The 19,642-nt window shown below is 43.6% G+C and overlaps 2 protein-coding genes across 4 annotated transcripts; one reads left to right on the top strand and one right to left on the bottom strand.

Annotated features, from left to right (window-relative positions):
* Positions 1-1,863: 1,863 nt before the first annotated feature.
* Positions 1,864-5,420, top strand: LOC111965942 (UBX domain-containing protein 1). The gene is made up of 10 exons (XM_023990374.2): positions 1,864-1,954; positions 2,567-2,629; positions 2,711-2,764; positions 2,908-3,053; positions 3,213-3,297; positions 3,540-3,731; positions 4,103-4,154; positions 4,265-4,384; positions 4,497-4,680; positions 4,918-5,420. The coding sequence occupies exons 2-10, from the start codon at positions 2,571-2,573 to the stop codon at positions 4,956-4,958; spliced, it is 933 nt and encodes a 310-aa protein (XP_023846142.1). The 5' UTR covers positions 1,864-1,954; positions 2,567-2,570; the 3' UTR covers positions 4,959-5,420.
* Positions 5,421-5,947: 527 nt separating this feature from the next.
* LOC111965941 (pre-mRNA-processing factor 39) lies at positions 5,948-19,496 on the bottom strand. 3 transcript variants are annotated; one of them, XR_011480107.1, is made up of 15 exons: positions 19,394-19,496; positions 12,388-12,638; positions 12,102-12,227; positions 11,816-11,934; positions 11,430-11,597; positions 10,644-10,806; positions 10,334-10,438; positions 8,728-9,009; positions 8,516-8,642; positions 8,116-8,387; positions 7,469-7,653; positions 7,171-7,245; positions 6,823-7,000; positions 6,553-6,633; positions 6,370-6,460 (listed from the first exon to the last, which is right to left on the bottom strand). XR_011480107.1 is itself a non-coding variant. In XM_023990373.2 (15 exons), the coding sequence occupies exons 1-14, from the start codon at positions 19,455-19,457 to the stop codon at positions 6,622-6,624; spliced, it is 2,127 nt and encodes a 708-aa protein (XP_023846141.1). In that variant the 5' UTR covers positions 19,458-19,496; the 3' UTR covers positions 6,392-6,460; positions 6,608-6,621. The 3 variants fall into 3 exon arrangements, 2 of the variants coding, with proteins under 2 accessions (XP_023846140.1, XP_023846141.1); XM_023990373.2 differs by having other exon boundaries at positions 6,392-6,460; positions 6,608-6,633; XM_023990372.2 differs by lacking the exon at positions 6,553-6,633 and having other exon boundaries at positions 5,948-6,460.
* Between the last annotated feature and the right edge of the window lie 146 nt (positions 19,497-19,642).

The raw sequence follows: 19,642 nt of genomic DNA, 5'->3' as shown, positions 1-19,642 counted from the left end.
TACATACGTATACACATACACACATACCCGCACACACACACAAACACACACACACACACAGTTTTGTACTGCTATCCTTGTGGGGACCAAAGAATTTGTTCCCATCCAAATTCCTATTTTTCCTCACCCCAACAATAAATCGAACCCTAACCTTAACCCTAACCTTAACCTTAACCCTAAGTCTAACCTTAACCCCAAACCCCTAACCCTGAAAGTATACCTAACCCCAACTCCTAACCCTAAACTTAACCATAACCCTTAACCCTAAACCTTACCATAATTATAACCTAACCCTTATTGTAACCCTAACCCTAAACCTAACCCCTAAGCCTAAAATAGCATTTTTCCTRGTGGGGACCAACAAGGATAGTTAAACAAAAATATACACACTCAGACACACACTAAACCCAAATTGTAAAAGTAAACACATGCTAGGGAATCAGATAGACCTATAGATACAAAACAAACTGCAAACAGAAGTGGAGCTTACCCATAATAAAACAAGGCAACAGTAAACATGTTGTCCCCCACAAAGGATGCAGCGCCCCRCTTGGGCCAATCAGTGTCATTTGGATCAAAAAAAGGATCAAAAACTAAAAAAAATTAAAGTCCACAAATAAGAAAGTGAGTCCTGTTCAGAATAGTGGGAGAGAAAGAGAGATAAACTTTGGGACCGGAGGGAGGCCCGATCCTTAATTGCATTACCACAGTTAGTATTCTATGGCAAGAACCATCATTCACCCAAGTTTCATCAAAATCGTCCCAGTGGTGTCTGAGATATTGCGTGGGTTAGCTAGACTCATATCCCTGAGCATGTGGGCCAAATMTCKTCACTTTGAGTCAACATATCAAGAGATATGGAAAATATTGCTTTGAGAGACCTATGACCATAGATATCACATATCAAGTTTGGTGCAGATCGGTCATTAGGTGCCAGAAGAGTAGCATCAAAGATATTTATAGGTTTCCACTTCTGTCTGTGGTAGCGTTTTAATCGTTTTTTCACAAAATTCAAAATGTCGGAAAATCCATCATGAAAGACATGTGTCCCAGAGGCAAATTTGTTTCTTGTGGGGGGAGGGTCCGTTCTTTATATACCTGAGGGACCTACAGTATATACAAATTTCATGACTTTAGGTCAAACGGGCTGAGGGGCGTATCTTTTTATTGCGCCACCATCTGCCCAATCAGTAACAATTTTGTAAATGTAAATCACCTAAGTTTAGTCAAAATCGGGCCAGTGCTGTCTGATATATCAAGTGTGAATAACGTTGGAAAGAACATCCTAACGGACGGAGACAGACCCACAGTCCCCTCCCAGATTTTATCTTCGGCGACGAGCAATAATGTATACAAACCCTGGATTGTTGTTGCAATGTGTTGGCCATTGAGAGTCTTTGAAGCCACCGGTTGGTCATATTGGAACTCCAGTAGGAGCAGTCCTCCATAGAAATGAATGGAATTCTACAGTACTTCAATTAAATGTTTCTAGGACAAAATTACATGTATTTAAGTATTTTTTGTTGTAGTGGGGAAAGTAACATTAGTACTAAAAAAAAATACTTAAAGGAAAATGTTTTAATATATTTTATATTTGTATGTTTAGCTCACATAATGTAATTTAAATGTATGTATTAAGGTTTTCTGTAATATAATAAACATGTCAAAAACGAATCTAGACATGAATAAATGCATTTATATAGCTTCAAATATGGCTGCGCGGTGGCTTCATTACAGCACCCRCTGTCAGTCATCCAGGGTTTATACACATGACTGGGGACAACTATAATGCAAACTGTTATACGGATACTGCTGGTGTAAGGTCCACTAGATGGCAGCAATTTTCTGTGAATGAGAATGTTTGGAAAATGCGGTCATTTTGTATCCTATTGGGCCTCCATACATGCTCGCATGTGACTAGATTGGAAGCGGTGTTTGTTGACTGATTCCGAATGTGAGTTGCTTATGTTGCTCAAACAAATAATGCTATTTAGTAAAATAATGTTTATGAAATGGTTGATCGCTATCATTTTCGCAAGTATAATGCAATAGTCACCCTAGCTCTATTGTACAGAGCATCATCAATTTACTTTGCAAACAGTTTTTCTTGTTACAGCTAGCAGGAGAGGCTAACTGAAATGAGTCATCTCATTCGTCCATCGTTAGCTTGCTAACAATAGCTAGCTATATGTAAACATAGATAATACGGCAAAGTTACTGGGCAATTCTTCTTTGGTTTATGAATGATATTCATGTGGTGGTCTGTGTAGATACTAAAATGTTTCCTGRGGGACGTTACCTAAGGGATTCTGCTTTGTTATCTTCATAGCCAGTTCAATCCAGTCAAATAACTACACAGCTAGCACATTATGGAACTATGTAATAACGACCCATGTAACTAGCTAACGAGTTATTCGGGTAACATGTAATTGGTTTAACCTGATTCTAAATCATTTAGACTAGTATAGTTAATACCTGCTTGGGGCTACTTTACATGCTCACCTCCTTGCCTACAGTATCTGACTCCAAAGTTAAACTTGTCTCCTTAACTTCCATGTTCTCTCAGCAAGATGGCAGAACAAACAACGTTGGACAGCCTGCTGGAAATGGGCTTTGACAGAAACAGAGCGTAAGTAGCTAACTGAATTAATGTGGCTATTTTTCYACACACTAAATATCAACTCTGGTCCTGTCTGTCTACTGCTTTCAGGGAAAAGGCTGTGGCACACACAGGAAACCAGGGCATAGAGCGGGCCATGGACTGGTAAGTCAACTGGCAGAGGCTTTGGTGAGCMAGCCTCAGAGGCTTCTTCATCCACAGATGAATTTTACAGATGGTCAGTTGAGTTATTCACATGGAATAACTGATTCGTAATTTCTTTCTTCCGTTATGGCTTCCTTCCACAGGCTAATGGAACATGAGGGTGACCCAGACATTGACGAGCCCTATGTACCTCCTGTGGGGAACGTGCTTGGTGGAACTGGAACTGGAGAAAGTGACCCACAACAGCCCAGTCCWGCAGCCCAACCCACAGCAGAAGGAACAGACCCTGGTAAGTGGTCAATGGTCATGGCAGCATATTGTATTGTTATTACTCATATTGTTATAACCTCATAACTATGGCTTGTACTTCCCATTACTGGTTAACATGGTTGTTGGTTTACATTGTCTTCTTGTCCCCCACCTCTTCTATGTCAACTCTACTTTTTAGCTACAGATGGTAGTGACCAGATGATCCATGACGGMGATACCAAACGACCAATGACAGAGGAGGAGAAACGTGAGCAGATAAAGAGGTCAGATAATTCACCTCTACTGAGGTTCTGTTTACACACTTATCTTATTCTGTCAGTGGGAAAATGTCAGGTTTGGTCAATAGATGTTACTCAAAGAGATTTTCAAGTGTCAGCAAAAGCTTTCAGTAGAAAATGCAATGAGACAGCATACAATGAAGCCTGTGCCTGCGTTTGTGTCTGTTTCTTTGTGTGTGTGTATATTTCTTTGTCTACTTCTATGTGTGTGTTTCTGTGTGTACCAGGCTAGAGGAGCTGATGCGGGTGAAGCAGGAGGAGCGGAGAGAGAGGGAACGAGCAGAGGAAGTAGACAGAGAGAAGCAGAGGAGGAGGCAGGGCCAGGAGCTGCTGCAGGTCAAACAGAAACTGCAGGAAGATGAGATGAAAAAAATGGTCGARCTGCGCCAGAGAGAGAAGAACGATGACAAAATGGCCAAGTAAGCCATGAAGTCAATGGGCATGTTTGACATTGCAGGCGACTGCCAATTAACTGATAAAAAAAAAACGTACATATAAGTATTATTATTTGTAGATCAGCTAGTCAGTCACAATTTACCCACAATGCATCAKGGATGGYTTTGATGCTCTCGAAATTGGCCAATGGCTGTTGTCTCAAAGCACATTGGAGGAGAGGATCCTTGAACAACCTCCTTCAATGAGCTTTGAGAGGAATTGAGGAAACAAGAATAGCTAGTAACGTTTTCATACACAGCCAATAGTCACTTTTTGTAAATGTCTTAGTGCAAATAAGGTCTATTCCCACTCCACAACTCTTCTCTTTGTCCAATGAATACTCTCTCTTTCTCAGGCAGCGGGTGCGYGACAAGATAGCACGCGACAGAGAGGAGAGAGCACTTAAGGTACTGACTGCACCTACAGCATCTGACTCGTATGCTGAACTGTTGCTAAATAATGTCTCCATATCTTTCATAGAGAGTTGAACTCACTAACCCCTTCTACTCRTCTTCAGTTTGGAGGCGGTTCTTCCAGTACAGCTCTAACCTCCCCTTCAGCAGAGGGCCCTCCCTCCTCTCCGCCGAGTCAGGGCCCGCCTCCTGCCAAGAAGGACTATAACGAGTGCAAAATCCAGGTAAGGGGCCATGGATGTCTACGGCCTAGTATACATTTTGACACAACAGATATTTTTGATGAGTTTGTCTCAACAGTCAATGTAGTTTATTAATTTATCCTCCTGTCCCCAGGTGCGTATGCTGGACGGCTCGGCGCTGACCTCCGTGTTCAAGGCACAGGAGCCGTTGGCTGCTGTGCGCGTCTACATCCAGATGAACGGCAACGCCCCCGAGGGCCAGGACTTTACGCTGCTCTCCCCGTACCCCCGCCGRGTCTACACAGAACTGGACATGGAGAAACCCCTGCAGGAGCTGGGTGAGCAGACAGGATGCCCCTCTTACTGGGCTTGAACAGGGAGAATCGCAATAGTCTAAAGGGGCTTCCTCTCCATCTGCACTAATCTGAAAGGACTGGAGACGTCAAAACCAGCCAAAGACGTACTACTTTCATCTATCCTGTGTTGTCAGATCAGTTTTAGAGGAATCTAATCTGAGATTTAGGTGTGTTGTAGTTTGTGTCGTACTGTCTTAACTGTTTTGTGTCATTGTTCAGGTTTGGTGCCTTCAGCTGTGCTGGTCGTTGCCAAGAAATAAGGACCCTGAAGTAAAAACATGCTTTATGAGCCAACCTCAATTCCACACATCATTTATCACAACAGGACAGAGACCAGGATGTCAACTATGGATTGATTCTCCTTCAACAAACACTGAGCTTTAATCTTAAATAGCAACACAAGATGGATGACTATTGATTCTCATGGGGCCTAAAGTGTAAGACATGGCTGGTGTTGAGACACTGCGACTTTCCACTGTATTTAAGTTGTAGTTTTTATAAGTTAAACAATTTGACAGTGGTGTTATTGCATAATCACTTGAAGTTACATGGTGGACTGAACATACTTTAAAACTTCACATAAAGAATGTACTTTTACCACAGGAATAATTGGTTAATTTTACGAGAAAGCTGCAAAACTTGATGACCTAAGTCAGCTTTGTATCTCACTGACTGGTGAGAGTTGCTTATATGTGCATGACAGTTAAGAAAGATACACTCTTAAGAAATCACGTGTGTCATATCAAGAGTCCCAAAAATACACATTAAGCACATTGTGCTTCACTCAAATGTTTTATTGAACAATGTAAAAGTGAAGATTAAAAAGTTACATTGTCATACATTTGCAGTGTATTTGTGCATGCCTTTTTTGAGTACAATGGATTGGATGCACTCTAAAACACAACAGAAATGGAATGGTATTTAAAAAACTGAGTGATAAAAAAGGCTAAAGTTGTGTGGTGGATTTTGCCAAACACTTAACAGTTTTCTACTCTAAAGTTTGACCAAACATGACTGTTGGTTTTAGACATGTCCACTAGGTACAGCACAGCGTACATTCAGTTATTATTCTTTACTTAACCTCTGAGTCCAGAGGCACTGGTACATCTGCATACAACAACATGGCTTCCCTATCTTCTGTCTGGAGGAGTAGGACTACACTGGAGGACTCGAATGGGCAGAAACTTGAATGAGGGACACAATAGATTGATCTTAACCTGCTCATTAATGAAAAGAGCTTTGACATCACAACTATAAAACACCTTTATGTACATTATCAAAAATTACTAGCCTATATTTCTGGAATGACAATAATACAGGAGGTATGGAGAGAGACGGTTTTGCTTAAAATGAAAGGGGCTGCATGTAGAAGAGAATACAAAAATAGTTTATCATTAAAACAATGTACAAGAGCACATTTTCAAAGACCAAACGAGTAGTAGACGTCACAGGTCACACCCCTGTTCCTGATAAAAGATATGAGTTTGCACCCTATTCCCTACAAAGTTCACTACTTTTGACCAGAGCTCTATGGGCCCTTGTCAAAGATAGTGCACTATATAGGGCATAATGTGCCATTTGGGGTGCATCCATGGAGTTTAAACAGGTGAACACTGGGTCGTCAATGCTGAATCATCTCTGGTAACCCCTGCTGTCAGTTGGTGTGTCACAGGATTTCTCTTCCCCCTTAGCTGGGAGGGTAGTAACCCTGATTGTAGTTCCAGGCTTGCTGGTAGCCTCCGTATCCCCCATACTGTGGTTGCTGAAAGAGGAGAGGAACACTTTAAAAAATGGCAAGTGAAGGAACACCCGCTCTCTAATCAACATTTTAGTGCAGGGGRATTCAGATCTTACCCTACGAGGTTCGGACTACTTCTGGTTTTCTGTTCTACCTGATAATTGCACCCACCTGGTGTCCCAGATCTAAATCAGTCCCTGATTAGAGGGGAAGAATAAAATAAAAAAAAGCAGTGGAACTGGCTTCGATGTTCAGATTTGAATTTGAGAGCTTCAGTGTCTCCTCTATCTGGCTCAATTTCAAAAGAAGCACTGATCGTTTAAGACCGTATGTAGCCGATATTTGGCTCATGTATCAGTTTGTACAGCTTAACAATCCCGTCATACCTGATGCCAGCTTCCATATCCTCCGTAGCCTGCATGAACCGCACTCATGTCCCCACCCATCATGGGTGGAGGTGGTGTCGTCATGGGGACATGGGGCATTGTGGGAGGGGCTTGTGGTGGAGCGGGCACAGCAGAGCCATCTTCTCCTTTACTCATCTTCTCTGGGTCCTCACTGTCTCTGCAGATCAATCAATATAACAACTGCGTCAATAACCAATCCATGAACAGTTTATCCATTTTCTTCTCCACGAACAGCTACACATCAACAACAACAAAAAATGTGTCACATCACACAATTTTACAGGTATAAATCCTTGCATGATATTGACAGATACGTTATAATCTCACCCGTTCTCAGCCACTCTCTTCTTGTTGCCGAGCTCTTTCAGTAGCTTCTGATGCTCCTCATAGACTGTTAGCACACTGCAGGCCAGAGAAACAGCAACAGTACAGTCATTTAAAACATGGTAAAGTGATGCTCCTCAGACTGTTGGCACACTGCAGGCCATAGAACAGCAACAGTACAGTCATTTCTCCTAGTTGGTTGATTTCATACCATTAAATAAAATATGGGCAGAATAACATGCTTGTTTCATTTTCTCCAGGTTCCTGATTGTATCTAAAAAACAATCCTATGACCCCTGACCTTTGCACAGAGGTCCCATAGTCCTCAGCGTACTGTAGGCCCCTTTGGGAGAAGAGGATCTTGGTCTGTGGGGAGAGAGGTGCGGCCAGCGCCCGCGTCACACACTGCTGCACCCCCTCGGCCGACCCTCTGGGGTCACCYGCCACCTCCAGCTCRAGCAGGTTCAYGTGCAGCTTACCGTCATCCTGGAAAACAGAGGGGACATTAAAGAGGGAACAACAAACAATGATAAATGATGCTCTGACAGGTTACATTGTCTATGAGGTTAAGATCTGGACTATTTTCCATGTTCCATCCCTGATATTCAATCCCAATTGCATCTTAAATGTGATCCTTTCCTTTTTCAGTCGATGCTTAGAGCGTTGGGCCAGTAACCGGAAGGTTGCTGGATCGAATCCCAGAGCTGACATGCTAAAAATCTGTCGTTCTGCKCCTGAGCAAGGCAGTTAACCCACTGTTCCCCGGGCGCCGAAGACGTGGATGTTGATTATGGCAGCCCCCAGCACCTCTCTGATTCAGAGGGGTTGGGTTAAATGCGGAAGACACATTTCAGTTGAATACATTCAGTTGGACAACTGACTTGGTATCCCCCTTTCCCTAAATCTTTTCATTTTCGCCTCTCTAAGATCTATCTCCCCTCCTCTCACCGGGCTAATCTCCAGCGCCTCCTGCAGGACTCCCCGGGCCTTGCTGGGGTTCTTGCAGAGCTTCAGCAGCAGCCGGGCCAGTTTGATGGAGTAGAACGCATGGAGGTGAGGTGTCTCTTTGGCCTGGGCCACCGCGTCCCTGAGCAGAGCTTCTGATTCATCTAGCCGGCCCGCTCGTCTCTCTAGCCCCGCCCTGCGCAGCCGGACCATGGCCAATCCCGGCACTGAGGTTTCCAGAGCCTCCAACACACGCCGTGCCTCTGTTAGGTCACCTGGGAGGAGATGGAGGGGAGGAGGGAGTGAGTGAGTGGGCTACAACACTGGGTAATAGTGTCCTGTGTATCACATTTGAGGTCAAAGTGAAAAGGTGAACACTGTGACGTGTCTCTTCTTCTCTCACCATGCCTCTCCTCGAAGGTGGCCCACTGCAGGTGCATGGTGTGTTTGTGGGCCAGGTGGATCTCACAGGCTCGCCGAAACACTCCCCGCGCCTCYTCCAGACTCTGAGGTTCCAGGTACTGGACATACTGAAAAACATGCATACAGTATACATTAGTTACACTGACATACAAACATGTTACTTAAACACACACCCCTGCAGCCCCTCCTTACCTTGGTCCAGAACTCCTCGTAGAGAGCGCAGGCAATCAGACAGCGCTCAAACAGGATCCGTACCCTCCGGTCTCCCCCGGCAACGATCCCACTGCTCTTTGACCCCTCCTTTGACTCCTTTTCCTCCTCTTCCTGGCCCTCCATGGCCTCTGGTTCTGTCTCGGTCTTCACCTCATTTTCACCGCCCCCCCCCAGCTCGGTGAGCTCCCAGTCCAGGTAGGAGTGCCAGGCCCTCAGCTGGGTCCGGTCCAGAGGCTTCACGTGGAAATATGGACGCTTGATCTGGAATGAAGGGAGGAATGGGAACAGAAGAGAAGATAAGTAAATGTTTCCAACCAATGAAAATACACTACTTGACCAAAAGAGTGTGGACACCTGCTCGTCGAACATCTCACTCCAAAATCATGTTTACTAATATGGAGTTGGTCCCCCCTTTGCTGCAATAACAGTCTCCACTCTTCTGGGAAGGCTTTCCAATAGATGTTGGAACATTGCTGCGGGGACTTGCTTCCATTAAGCCACAAGATTATTAGTGAGGTCGGGCGATTAGGCCGGACTCGCATTCCAATTCATCCCAAAGGTGTTCAATGGGGTTGAGGACAGGGCTCTGTGCAAGCCAGTCAAATTCTTCCACACTAATCTCGACAAACCTTTTCTGTATGGACCTCGCTTGAGCAAGGGGCATTGTCATGCTGAAACAGGCCTTCCCCAAACTGTTTTCACAAAGTTGGAAGCACAGCATCGTCTAAAATGTCATTGTATGCTGTAGCATTAAGATTTCCCTTCAATGGAACTAAGGGGCCTAGCCCGAACCATGAAAAACAGCCCCAGACCATTATTCCTCCTCCACCAAACTTTACAGTTGGCACAATGCATTGTGGCAGGTAGCGTTCTACTGGCATCGGCCAAACCCAAATTATTCCGTCAGACTGCCAGATGTTGAAGCGTGATTCTTCACTGCAGAAAACACATTTCCACTTCTCCTGAGTCCAATAGCGGCAAGCTTTACACCACTCCAGCTGACACTTGGCATTGCGCATGGTGATCTTAGGCTTGTGTGCGGCTGCTCAGCCATGGAATCCCATTTGATGAAGCTCCCGACAAACATTTATTGTGCAGAAGCAGCTTGGAACTTGGTAGTGAGTGTTGCAACCGAGGACAGACCATTGTCACGCGCTATGCGCTTCAGCACTCGGTGGTCCCGTTCTGTGAGCTTGTGTGGTCTACCACTTTGCGGCTGAGCCGTTGTTGATCCGAGATGTTTCCACTTCACAATAACAGCACTTATAGTTAACCTGGGCAGCTCTAGCAGGGCAGACATTTTACAAACTGACTTGTTGGATGGGTGGCATCCTATGACGGTACCACGTTGAAAGTTACTGAGCTCTTCAGTAAGGCCATTCTACTGCCAATGTTAGTCTATGAAGATTACATGGCTGTGTGCTCGATTTTATACACCTGTCAGCAACAGCTGTGGCTGAAATAGCCGAATCCACTKATTTMAATGGGTGTCCACATACTTTTGTATATATAGCGTATCATGCTTCAATCATTGCTTCTGAGTTGCACATAGAAGGGATGCGTGTGTGTTCCAGGGGTAACTCACAGCTTCCTCAAAGTTCCACCTCTTCCTGACCTCTCCCTCCAGGTCTTGGTACACCTTCTCTCTGCGAGCCAATAYGAGCTCTCGCATTTTCGGAATCAGCTCTTCCTGATTGGGTGAAACATAACATGACAGTTARGATGGCAGACTTTTAAATCAGTGTTAAATCAAAGTTAAGATTGTATACCATAGCTTTACTCCATAGCTTGAAATGTCTCCACTTTATGCTATTTTGGCAGCATCTGACACTCATGTTAAATGTCATGTTAAATCTTAATCCAACACTACTAGGGATTTGTCATTTGTAATTCACCTCTGTAGGTTCCTTCTCTTCCCCAGGTGGTAACTCCTCTTCCCCCTCAGCCAACTCAGACTTCTCAGTCTTGTGGCTCTGTTTAGATTCCTCAAGCAACCCCTCATACTCCACTGCTGAGAGGACATCCTTGGGCGCATGGGCATTAAGATGAGTCTTGAATCTGTAAGAGAGCGATAGGAGGGATGGAAAAAGTGGATCAGATTCACCAGGTCAGCAAATATGAGGTCCATAATAAGTTTGATAATTATCCAAATCTATCATTTAATAAAAGGTTACGATTTTATACTTTAGATATATTTTTTTGCCCCTTTTTCGATCATGTCTCATCGCTGCAACTCCCCAATGGGCTCGGGAGGCGAAGACTGGGTCATGCGTCCTTACGAAACATGACCCACCAAACCGTGCTTCTTAACACCCGTCCGCTTAACCCGGAAGCCAGCCGCATCAATGTGTCGGAGGAAACACRGTTCACCTGACGACCGAGGTCGGCCGGCAGGRGCCCGGCCCGCCACAACGAGTTTCTAGAGCGAGATGAGCCAAGTAAAGCKCACTCGGTCAAACCCTCCCGACGCTGGGCCAATTGTGCACCGCCCTATGATAATCCCGGCTACGGCCGGTTGTGATACAGCCCGGAAACGAACCAGGGTCTGTAGTGACACCTCTAGCGCCTTTGACCGCTGCGCCACTCGGGAGGCCCTATAGTTTAGAGTTTTGACTGATTTAAAGCTCTACTGTTTTTCTTAGTAGAGAAAGTGTACTGTTTGTGAATGTGTATAGTCTCACTTCTCATAGTGGCTGCTGTACAGCTGAGTGGGGACTCTGAGGACTCTGTCGTAGACCCCAGTGGCAGCCTTCATGTCTCCCTGCTCCTTCTCCCACTCGATGAACAGCTCCCACAGACGGTCAGAGTGGAAGTCCAGTCCTGCTGCTGCCACCGCCTCCTCAAATGCACTGGGGAGAAGTGACAAGAGACAGGGATCAGACTATCTGAGTTCGATTAAAAAATAGTTAGGGCTCCTTATCTTTATTTGAACATTAATTCTGTGAATGAGAATAAATACTGAATTAAAACATTTGGAYTGTTCAGGCTAATATTGAAAGTAAAGGCTGGCTAGTGTTGAATGTGTATAAGTGTGATACTGTGAGTTTAAGAGTATAGGAGTGTGTACCTGCGAATGCGCTGAGAGGACTCTGGCAGGTTCATGTTGAGCGTGCCCAGTAGCAGGTTAATGTAGTGGATCCACAGATCTACACTCAGGGGGATGGCCTTCAGACCCTGAACACACACCTGGAACAACAAAACAACATTACACATGAATGTTATGGAACTAAAGCCATTACATTCTGTGAGAGAGAAGAATGTGCCTTTTTGTCAATTAAAAATGTCAGTCAGCAGACTACATAACAAGACACACATCCATGTGCCAAACACACTCCTCCTCCTCKTCATCATACCTCCTGAGCTTTGTTGGTGTAGCCAGCACGTCGCTCCAGATCGGCAAACTTCTTCCAGTATCCGTAGCACAGTGGGTACCGTGCCAGAAAGGCTACCAGCGCCCGACGTGACGCTGTCATGTGACTCTGGGGACAATTAGAAATCTGGTTAGCTGCAAATTCCACTTCAACACTGCACATCTGAACAACAGTGGTATAGTTAGCTATGCATTATTCATGCAGAAGCGCTTTAGGCGTATGACAAAACGGCAATAGGAGTCTTGTCTGTCCCCTCAGCTCTTTTCACCTCTTGCTCACAGTACTGCAGTAGGTCAGTCCAGCTAGAGAAGTCCTGTGGATTGTCATGGGCCAGCTTCCAGAGTCGGTCAAAGTCCGCCGGAAACTCTCCGTCTTCTTCCTCCTCATTCTCTGCCAGAGGCATGTTGTATGCTGTCGCAGCTGCTGCTTCTGGAGCCTCAGAGGCTCCTCCTCCACCACCATTCTCCTCTGATGCCTCTTCCTCTGTTGGAAGTTGGACAGCCTCCATGGCTTCCGGAGCTATTAAATGAGAAATTTAGAAAGTTACACATGGAAGAATTTGTTTTATCTATAACACAAAGAAATGGCTGGCCTGCTCAATGACGCATAGGCCTAATCAAATATAATTTACAGATGAAATGTAGATTACTGCCATTATAAGGGGAATTCCAATCACTGATGGTGTTTTTAGCCAATCATTCATTAGTATTTATAGGTACCACACACAGATCACTACACTCATAACAATGGCCGGGAAAGGAGCAGCAGGGGGCATGATGCGACTAATGTCTGCATCTACAGTAGTTAGATCAGCTTACTATACCATAATAAAAGACCCGGCCTGGCAAGTACTAGCTAGTGCAGGGATGGGTAACTGGCGACCTGACTGGAACTCAGTCGGGGTCTCAACCTACTGTTGAAAGTTAAAATCGTAGAATACACAAGGCAATTTCAAAATGTGGTTGTGCATCAGCAGTTTTTCTTGTTATGTCAGTCACTCAATTAGCCCATGTCAGCTAACATTTTTTAGATTGGTAAATTAGTCTAGTGGCAAGCTATCTAAATTTGTAGTAATTGTGCCTGAAGACTCAACGTTGAATTGCATAGAATTCTATGTCGGTCAGAAATTAGCGTTTGAATCAGAAAAGTTCTCTCTCACAACCTCTACAAGCCAGAATGCTGAATAAAATGATACTTCCGGTTGTCCGTGTGGTTGGTTCTTTTGCAGGTAGGAATGTTAGACAAAATATCCACAGAGTAGTATTATCAACCCCACCTTGGGTGGTCTGTATATCATTTGTATTTCTGGTTCATATTTTCAATACTGATGCAATTCACGTGACCAACACTTGCACAATATGGCCGAGACTAACCGAACAGCAAATACTTCAAGCTTATTGCGAGGAAACGTGCTTTTGTTTACATATTGTGCATCACGTGCAATGCGTCAACAGACTGAAAATACAAGTAATAACCTACCGGCACCGCAAAACTTTCCAGTGGACAGCCTATCTCCACCTCCTACCGCCAAAAGGATCAACAGCATGTACAACCGGTAAAGTAAGTGGAAATATCATTTTATTCAACATTTTGTCTTGTAGTGACTATTGCGTCTTTTTTACAGCGACTTATTTCAGACTGATATTCATGGAATAACCATGGTAACAGGCTGATGTTTAGGCAAGTAGTAATCATGGTCGAATTATCGACCCGGGGCCCCAATTGAATTTGTTAGTCACTTGCACTCATATCATATTAAAAACTGCAAACATTTTCTCACCACCCCATGGCAAAATGTGTAGATTTGCAGCAAAGTTGTTTTAAAACTGCAACATTTTCTATATGCCCCCATAGCAAAATGTATAGAATTTAGGGCTGACCCCAAATAGTCGACCAAAATATTTTTAGTCGAGCAGTAACAAATATACAGTACCACTCCAAAAACTTCCCCTACATTGTAGAATAATAATGAAGACATCAAAACTATGAAATAACACATATGGAATCATGTAGTAACCAAAAAAGTGTTAAACAAATCAAAATATATTTTATATTCTTCAAAGTAGCCACCCGTTGCATTGCTGACAGCTTTGCACACTCTTGGCATCCTCTCAACCAGCTTCATGGGGTAGTCACCTGGAATGCATTTCAATTAACAGGTGTGCCTTGTTAAGTTAATTTGTGGAATTTCTTTCCTTCTTAATGCATTTGAGCCAATCAGTTGTGTTGTGACAAGGTAGAGGTGGTATACAGAAGATAGCCCTATTTGGTAAAAGACCAAGTCCACGTTATGGCAAGAACAGCTTGAATACCCAAAGAGAAACGACAGTCCATCATTACTTTAAGACATGAAGGTCAGTCAATGTGGAAAATTTCAAGAACTTTGAAAGTTTCTTCAAGTGCAGTCACAAAAACCATCAAGAGCTATGATGAAACGGTCTCTCATGAGGACCGCCACAGGAAAGGAAGACCCAGAGTTACCTCCGCTGCAGATGATAAGTTCATTAGAGTTACCACCCTCAGAAATCGACAATTAACTACACCTCAGATAACAGCCCAAAAAATGCTTCACAGAGTTCAAGTAACAGACACATCTCAACATCAACTGTTCAGAGGAGACTACGTGAATCAGGCCTTCATGGTTGAATTGCTGCAAAGAAACTTCTACTAAAGGACACCAATAAGAAGAGACTTGCTTGGACCAAGAAACACAAGCAATGGGCATTAGACTGGGGGAAATCTGTRCTTTGGTCTGATGAGACCGACCGACAAAAATTAGTAGGTGATCGGATTATCTCTGCATGTGTCTTTCCTACATGGAGGAAGAGGTGTGGGGGTGCTTTGCTGATGACACTGTCTGTGATTTATTTAGAATTCAAGGCACACTTAACCAGCATGGCTACCACAGCATTCTGCAGCGATACGCCATCCCAACTGGTTTGCGCATAGTGGCACTATCATTTGTTTTTCAACAGGACAATGACCCAACACACCTCCAGGCTGTGTAAGYGCTATTTGACCAAGAAGGAGAGTGATGGAGTGCTGCATCAGATGACCTGGCCTCCACAATCCCCCAACCTCAACCCAACTGAGATTGGTTTGGGATGATTTGGACTGCAGAGTGAAGGAAAAGCAGCCAACAAGTGTTCAGCATATGTGGGAACCTCTTCAAGACTGTTGGAAAAGCATTCCAGTGACTAACCTTCATGACCAAGTTAGAGAAATAATGTCTGTACCAGTGTGTGCAAAGCTGTCATCAAAGGAAAAGGTGGCTACTTAAAAGAATATAAAATAACTTTAGATTTTTTTTAAAATTGGTTACTACATGATTCCATAATTATTGTATAGTTTTGATGTTCTACAATGTAGAAAATAGTCAAAAATAAAGAAAAACACTAACGAGTAGGTGTGTCCAAACTTTGACTGCTACTAATAATATATTATACAGTGGGGCAAAAAAGTATTTAGTCAGCCACCAATTGTGCAAGTTCTCCCACTAAAAAAGATGAGAGGCATGTAATTTTCATCATAGGTAACTTCAACTATGACAGACAAAATGAGGGGAAAAATCCAGAAAAAATCACATTGTAGATTTTTAATGAATTTATTTGCAAATTATGGTGGAAAATAAGTATTTGGTCAATAACAAAAGTTTATCTCATACTTTGTTATATACCTTTGTTGGCAATGACAGAGGTCAAACGTTTTCTGTAAGTCTTCACAAGGTTTTCAACACACATGTTTAGCTTTATTGAAAGGTTATTATTGTGCGCCCATTGTGCACTCCATGCGATCCTCCTCTAGGGACCCTCTAGTTATTGGGTGGGTGCTTCGTGCAAAAATCCCTCGCGCGTCTGTACTTATTTCAAACTCGGCTCCAAAGTGATCCTCATATTGTGGAGTGTTGAGGAGCTTGTGACATGGCTACCCGAGCCGCTCAGGATCGTATGAAAGAACATTCTACACTCGGGAAAGCCCGCCACCCCTCGTGCCCTAGCCTCAGCGCATTCTAGCCGAGGGTGCAGCGTCCTCCCTGGCTCTGAGCTGGATTTTCCGAGATGCATGTTCAATTTACTGTGCGAGACTAAGGACCTCTTAGCCTACTCTTGCATTCCTAGCCCAAAGCCTGCTATCGGTTTCATCGCGCACTGTTGACTCTTCCTATATTTCAATACTAAGAAGTCCTCGAGCCTCCTCTCTGTTCTAAGACCTTAGCACTAGGTCCCCTCAGTTATTGGCTTGTTCTGAAAGTTTTCTTTTAACTTCACACCGGTTCTTCTTTAATCATTAGCCCCAGGGTGAGATTCTTCGTGGGCTTACGCCCCGAAATACGGCGTAGGTGTAGGATTATTGCCTCTCCAGATCTCGCTCAAGAGTAGTGTCTTGATCGCATTTTCCTTTAATAATTGCACTTCCCACAGTGATTTTCGTTTTCAAGTACCAAGCTGCTGAACCTATTTGGCAGATCCGTCCTCCAGGGCCTGGGTTCGTACTAGTTATACGAATGTTTGTTTTTCTGGGTTCCTTGTACAAGGGCTCTCTGGTTGCAAAACTTGGTCAGTTGGTCAGTTGAGTTTGGGAGTGGTGACTGGTAGTATCCGTACGTTGGACAGTGTCTTTTGTTTACTGATAACAAGTTGCGAATACACTGTTGGTCCAAATTTAATTACATACGGGTAACGGGAGTGGAGTACGGAGGAGGAGAGTCCATCTAAAGGAGAAATTACACGTCTGATGGATGGAGCCCTGAGAGTCTTGTCTTGTTCGTGTATGGTGGAGTGAACCATACTACCTTATTTCCACCCAATTAATTTGACACAATATTATACCTCCATTCACACATCGGAAGAAAAGATGATTTATCTTATACTTTTTTTATGTGTGGTACCATATGAGGGAGTACCTACTCTTCAATGGAAAAAGATACGACTCTTCTCAATGCTTTGTTGTAGAGATAGGAAACTGGACAATCCACACTGATGGGAGACCTTGAGCTAGAATAACTTGTTTTGCCCCACCTGATATATTGGTGAGCTGACTGACACCTGAAAACACAAAATCACTTCCTTGACAACAGCACTGCACTGCTCAACGAAGTGCAAGAAGTTTGAATACCCAGACTTCTGCTGAGGCCGTATCACCATAAATGCTGCATGGCCAATGCAGACGTCGGATTGACCATGTCCCCAGATGCACAATGTACTTCGATCTCCAGAATGCGCTCTCTCCCACCAATTTGTGCACATTCATTGTTTCATAACTTCATTGTGTGAATTGTTTGCATTTGATTGTTAGTGTCTGTCAATTCCCCATCACATATCACCAGTAGTACATTTCCCGATAATTCCTAATCTACAATGTTTCTTACTTTCGTTACGGTAATTTCTGTTAATGCATTCAATATTATTCCAGTCTTACAGTTCATTGTCAGAGTGGACACTGTAGAGCGCACAACCTATGCTACACATGTGAACAACACAATTTAGTCATTGCCTTTTGTTTGGAGRGCTCATGTCAATGTTGAGTAAGGACACGCACGCATAGAAGTAGGCCTATAGGCTACCTGGCCTGCGCACAAATGTAGGCATATAAATGTGCACATTTGGGAATTTGATAGTATTTTTGATTGGCTTCAAGCACCACCACTAATGAGCTGTGGAGCTTCTCCAAGTAATGTTTTCACATCAAATAGTAAGCAAACGAAGACTGTTTTTACATCCATTGAGAATTACACTAGTTCCTCAATGTATTTGAAAAAAATCTTTCCAGCCCTCTCCCTTTCGATAACCACTCAGCGTGTGAGAGAAAAAAAGTCATGCTCTGATCCAGTGGAAACGTCATAAAATAGGTCTACTTATTACTTATCAGTGCTCGTCTTGGACTGAAATAGGTTCAAGCACTCATTTTGGGTGCTAGTATTGTTTATATGTAGTTGCAGGATCTGCACAATACTTTTGAGCTAATATTCTAGAAGAGGAACAGGAGCTCAAGCAGTAAAACAGTTGGTGCTGGTAGTCAGCTACGGTGAGCTCCTGCCCAGGTCGAGCACTGCTTCTTAACCCTTGCGCAAATAGCCTACAGCTGTGTCTGTCCTGAGCTCACTGGTGGGAAACTGAGGGCTCAGAATATTTTATACAATGTTGCAGGTTCACTAGTGCAAGCTTCAGGCCAGACCCAGGGTGATGCAATGTTTCAAGTTTGTTGCAGACAGGCCAATATGATATGTATTTTTAAAATCAGGATATTTTCTACCTGCAGGATGTAATGTTTTTATTTGTTGGCTTTATGTAGGCTATTTTTACATAGTTGGGAATGGCAAGAGAAGTAACTTTTTAGGTTATTTTAATTTGGATAGAATGAAATGATTTAGAAATATGAAGACGTTATTATAAATMAAATTGAACTGTTCAATGAAAATGTGCATATGAAAACCATAACTGGCACGCAGATCTGTAGGAAAGGTAAGAAATTGCCYTTCCACATGAGAAATGGTTGCCGACTCCTTGTGCAGCCTATTACCGGCAACTTCAGGGGAGTAATGGCAGAATCTGCGAAAGCCAGCAGAAACATAAATAAATAGTTGGGTCAGCTTAAGGTTACCTTGATCTCTGGTTCCCTCAAGGCATTATTTCATCAAAAGCTTAAAGCATCAGACAAGCTCAACACATATAGTTGAGTTATTTAAAACACATATGGAAAAATGTTCCAAAATTGACTAATTGATATAAAAAGATTGACTTTCGCTCGACCAATATTTTTTTTAGCAGGGGCCAGCCCAATAGAATTGCAGGAAATTTATTTAAAAACGTCCTTTRRCCCCCCCRCGAACCGCTGTCCGAGGGAAAGTTTAAATATTTTGCTCACAAGGTGGGGGTAACAAAATGTAGCTTGGGGCCCCCAAAAGGCTAGGGCCGGCTCTGACTACATGTGTAGGTATGGATGTGTGTATGCAGACCCGAGAGCCACCGAGGCCCCTCATAATGAGTTCAGATTTATTATGGACAGCCACCCCCCATCAAAGTTGCCCAACGCTGTTCTAGTGCATTAACTCTGGTACTTGCTAGGGGGAGGCAACTTTCGGTTTCGCCAGTTGGCGCAACGTAAACTCATATTAGCCATGTCGGCTAGTTAACGTTAGCTAGCCAGCCATCTTTTCACAGGCGTAGTTGCGACTGTTAGCTGACTGTAAAGACACAAACGACTATACATATGCTCCCCGTGTAACCATTTAATAACTTCGTCAATATATTTAGATTATTTCATGTTTTTACAACCTGAAGGAGCCTCCATTAGCCCGTTGGTGTTCAGGTCTTCTGAATCCGAGCCTTCTGCCGCCATGATAAAAAAAAACAATTACGTCACTTCCATGCGACAAGTAAGGTCGGCAAGATAACCGAATAACATTTGTGCTGAGCGCTGATTCACGGTATTTTCTGCCAAATATGTATTCCACTGACAGTATTCATAGGGAAAAGGATACGCGGATCCTTGATCAGTGACTTTTCTTTAAAATGGCTGGCATT

Source organism: Salvelinus sp. IW2-2015, linkage group LG6.2, assembly GCF_002910315.2.
Source record: "Salvelinus sp. IW2-2015 linkage group LG6.2, ASM291031v2, whole genome shotgun sequence".
NCBI lineage: Eukaryota > Metazoa > Chordata > Actinopteri > Salmoniformes > Salmonidae > Salvelinus > Salvelinus sp. IW2-2015.
This window is presented reverse-complemented; position numbering and strand designations above follow the sequence as displayed.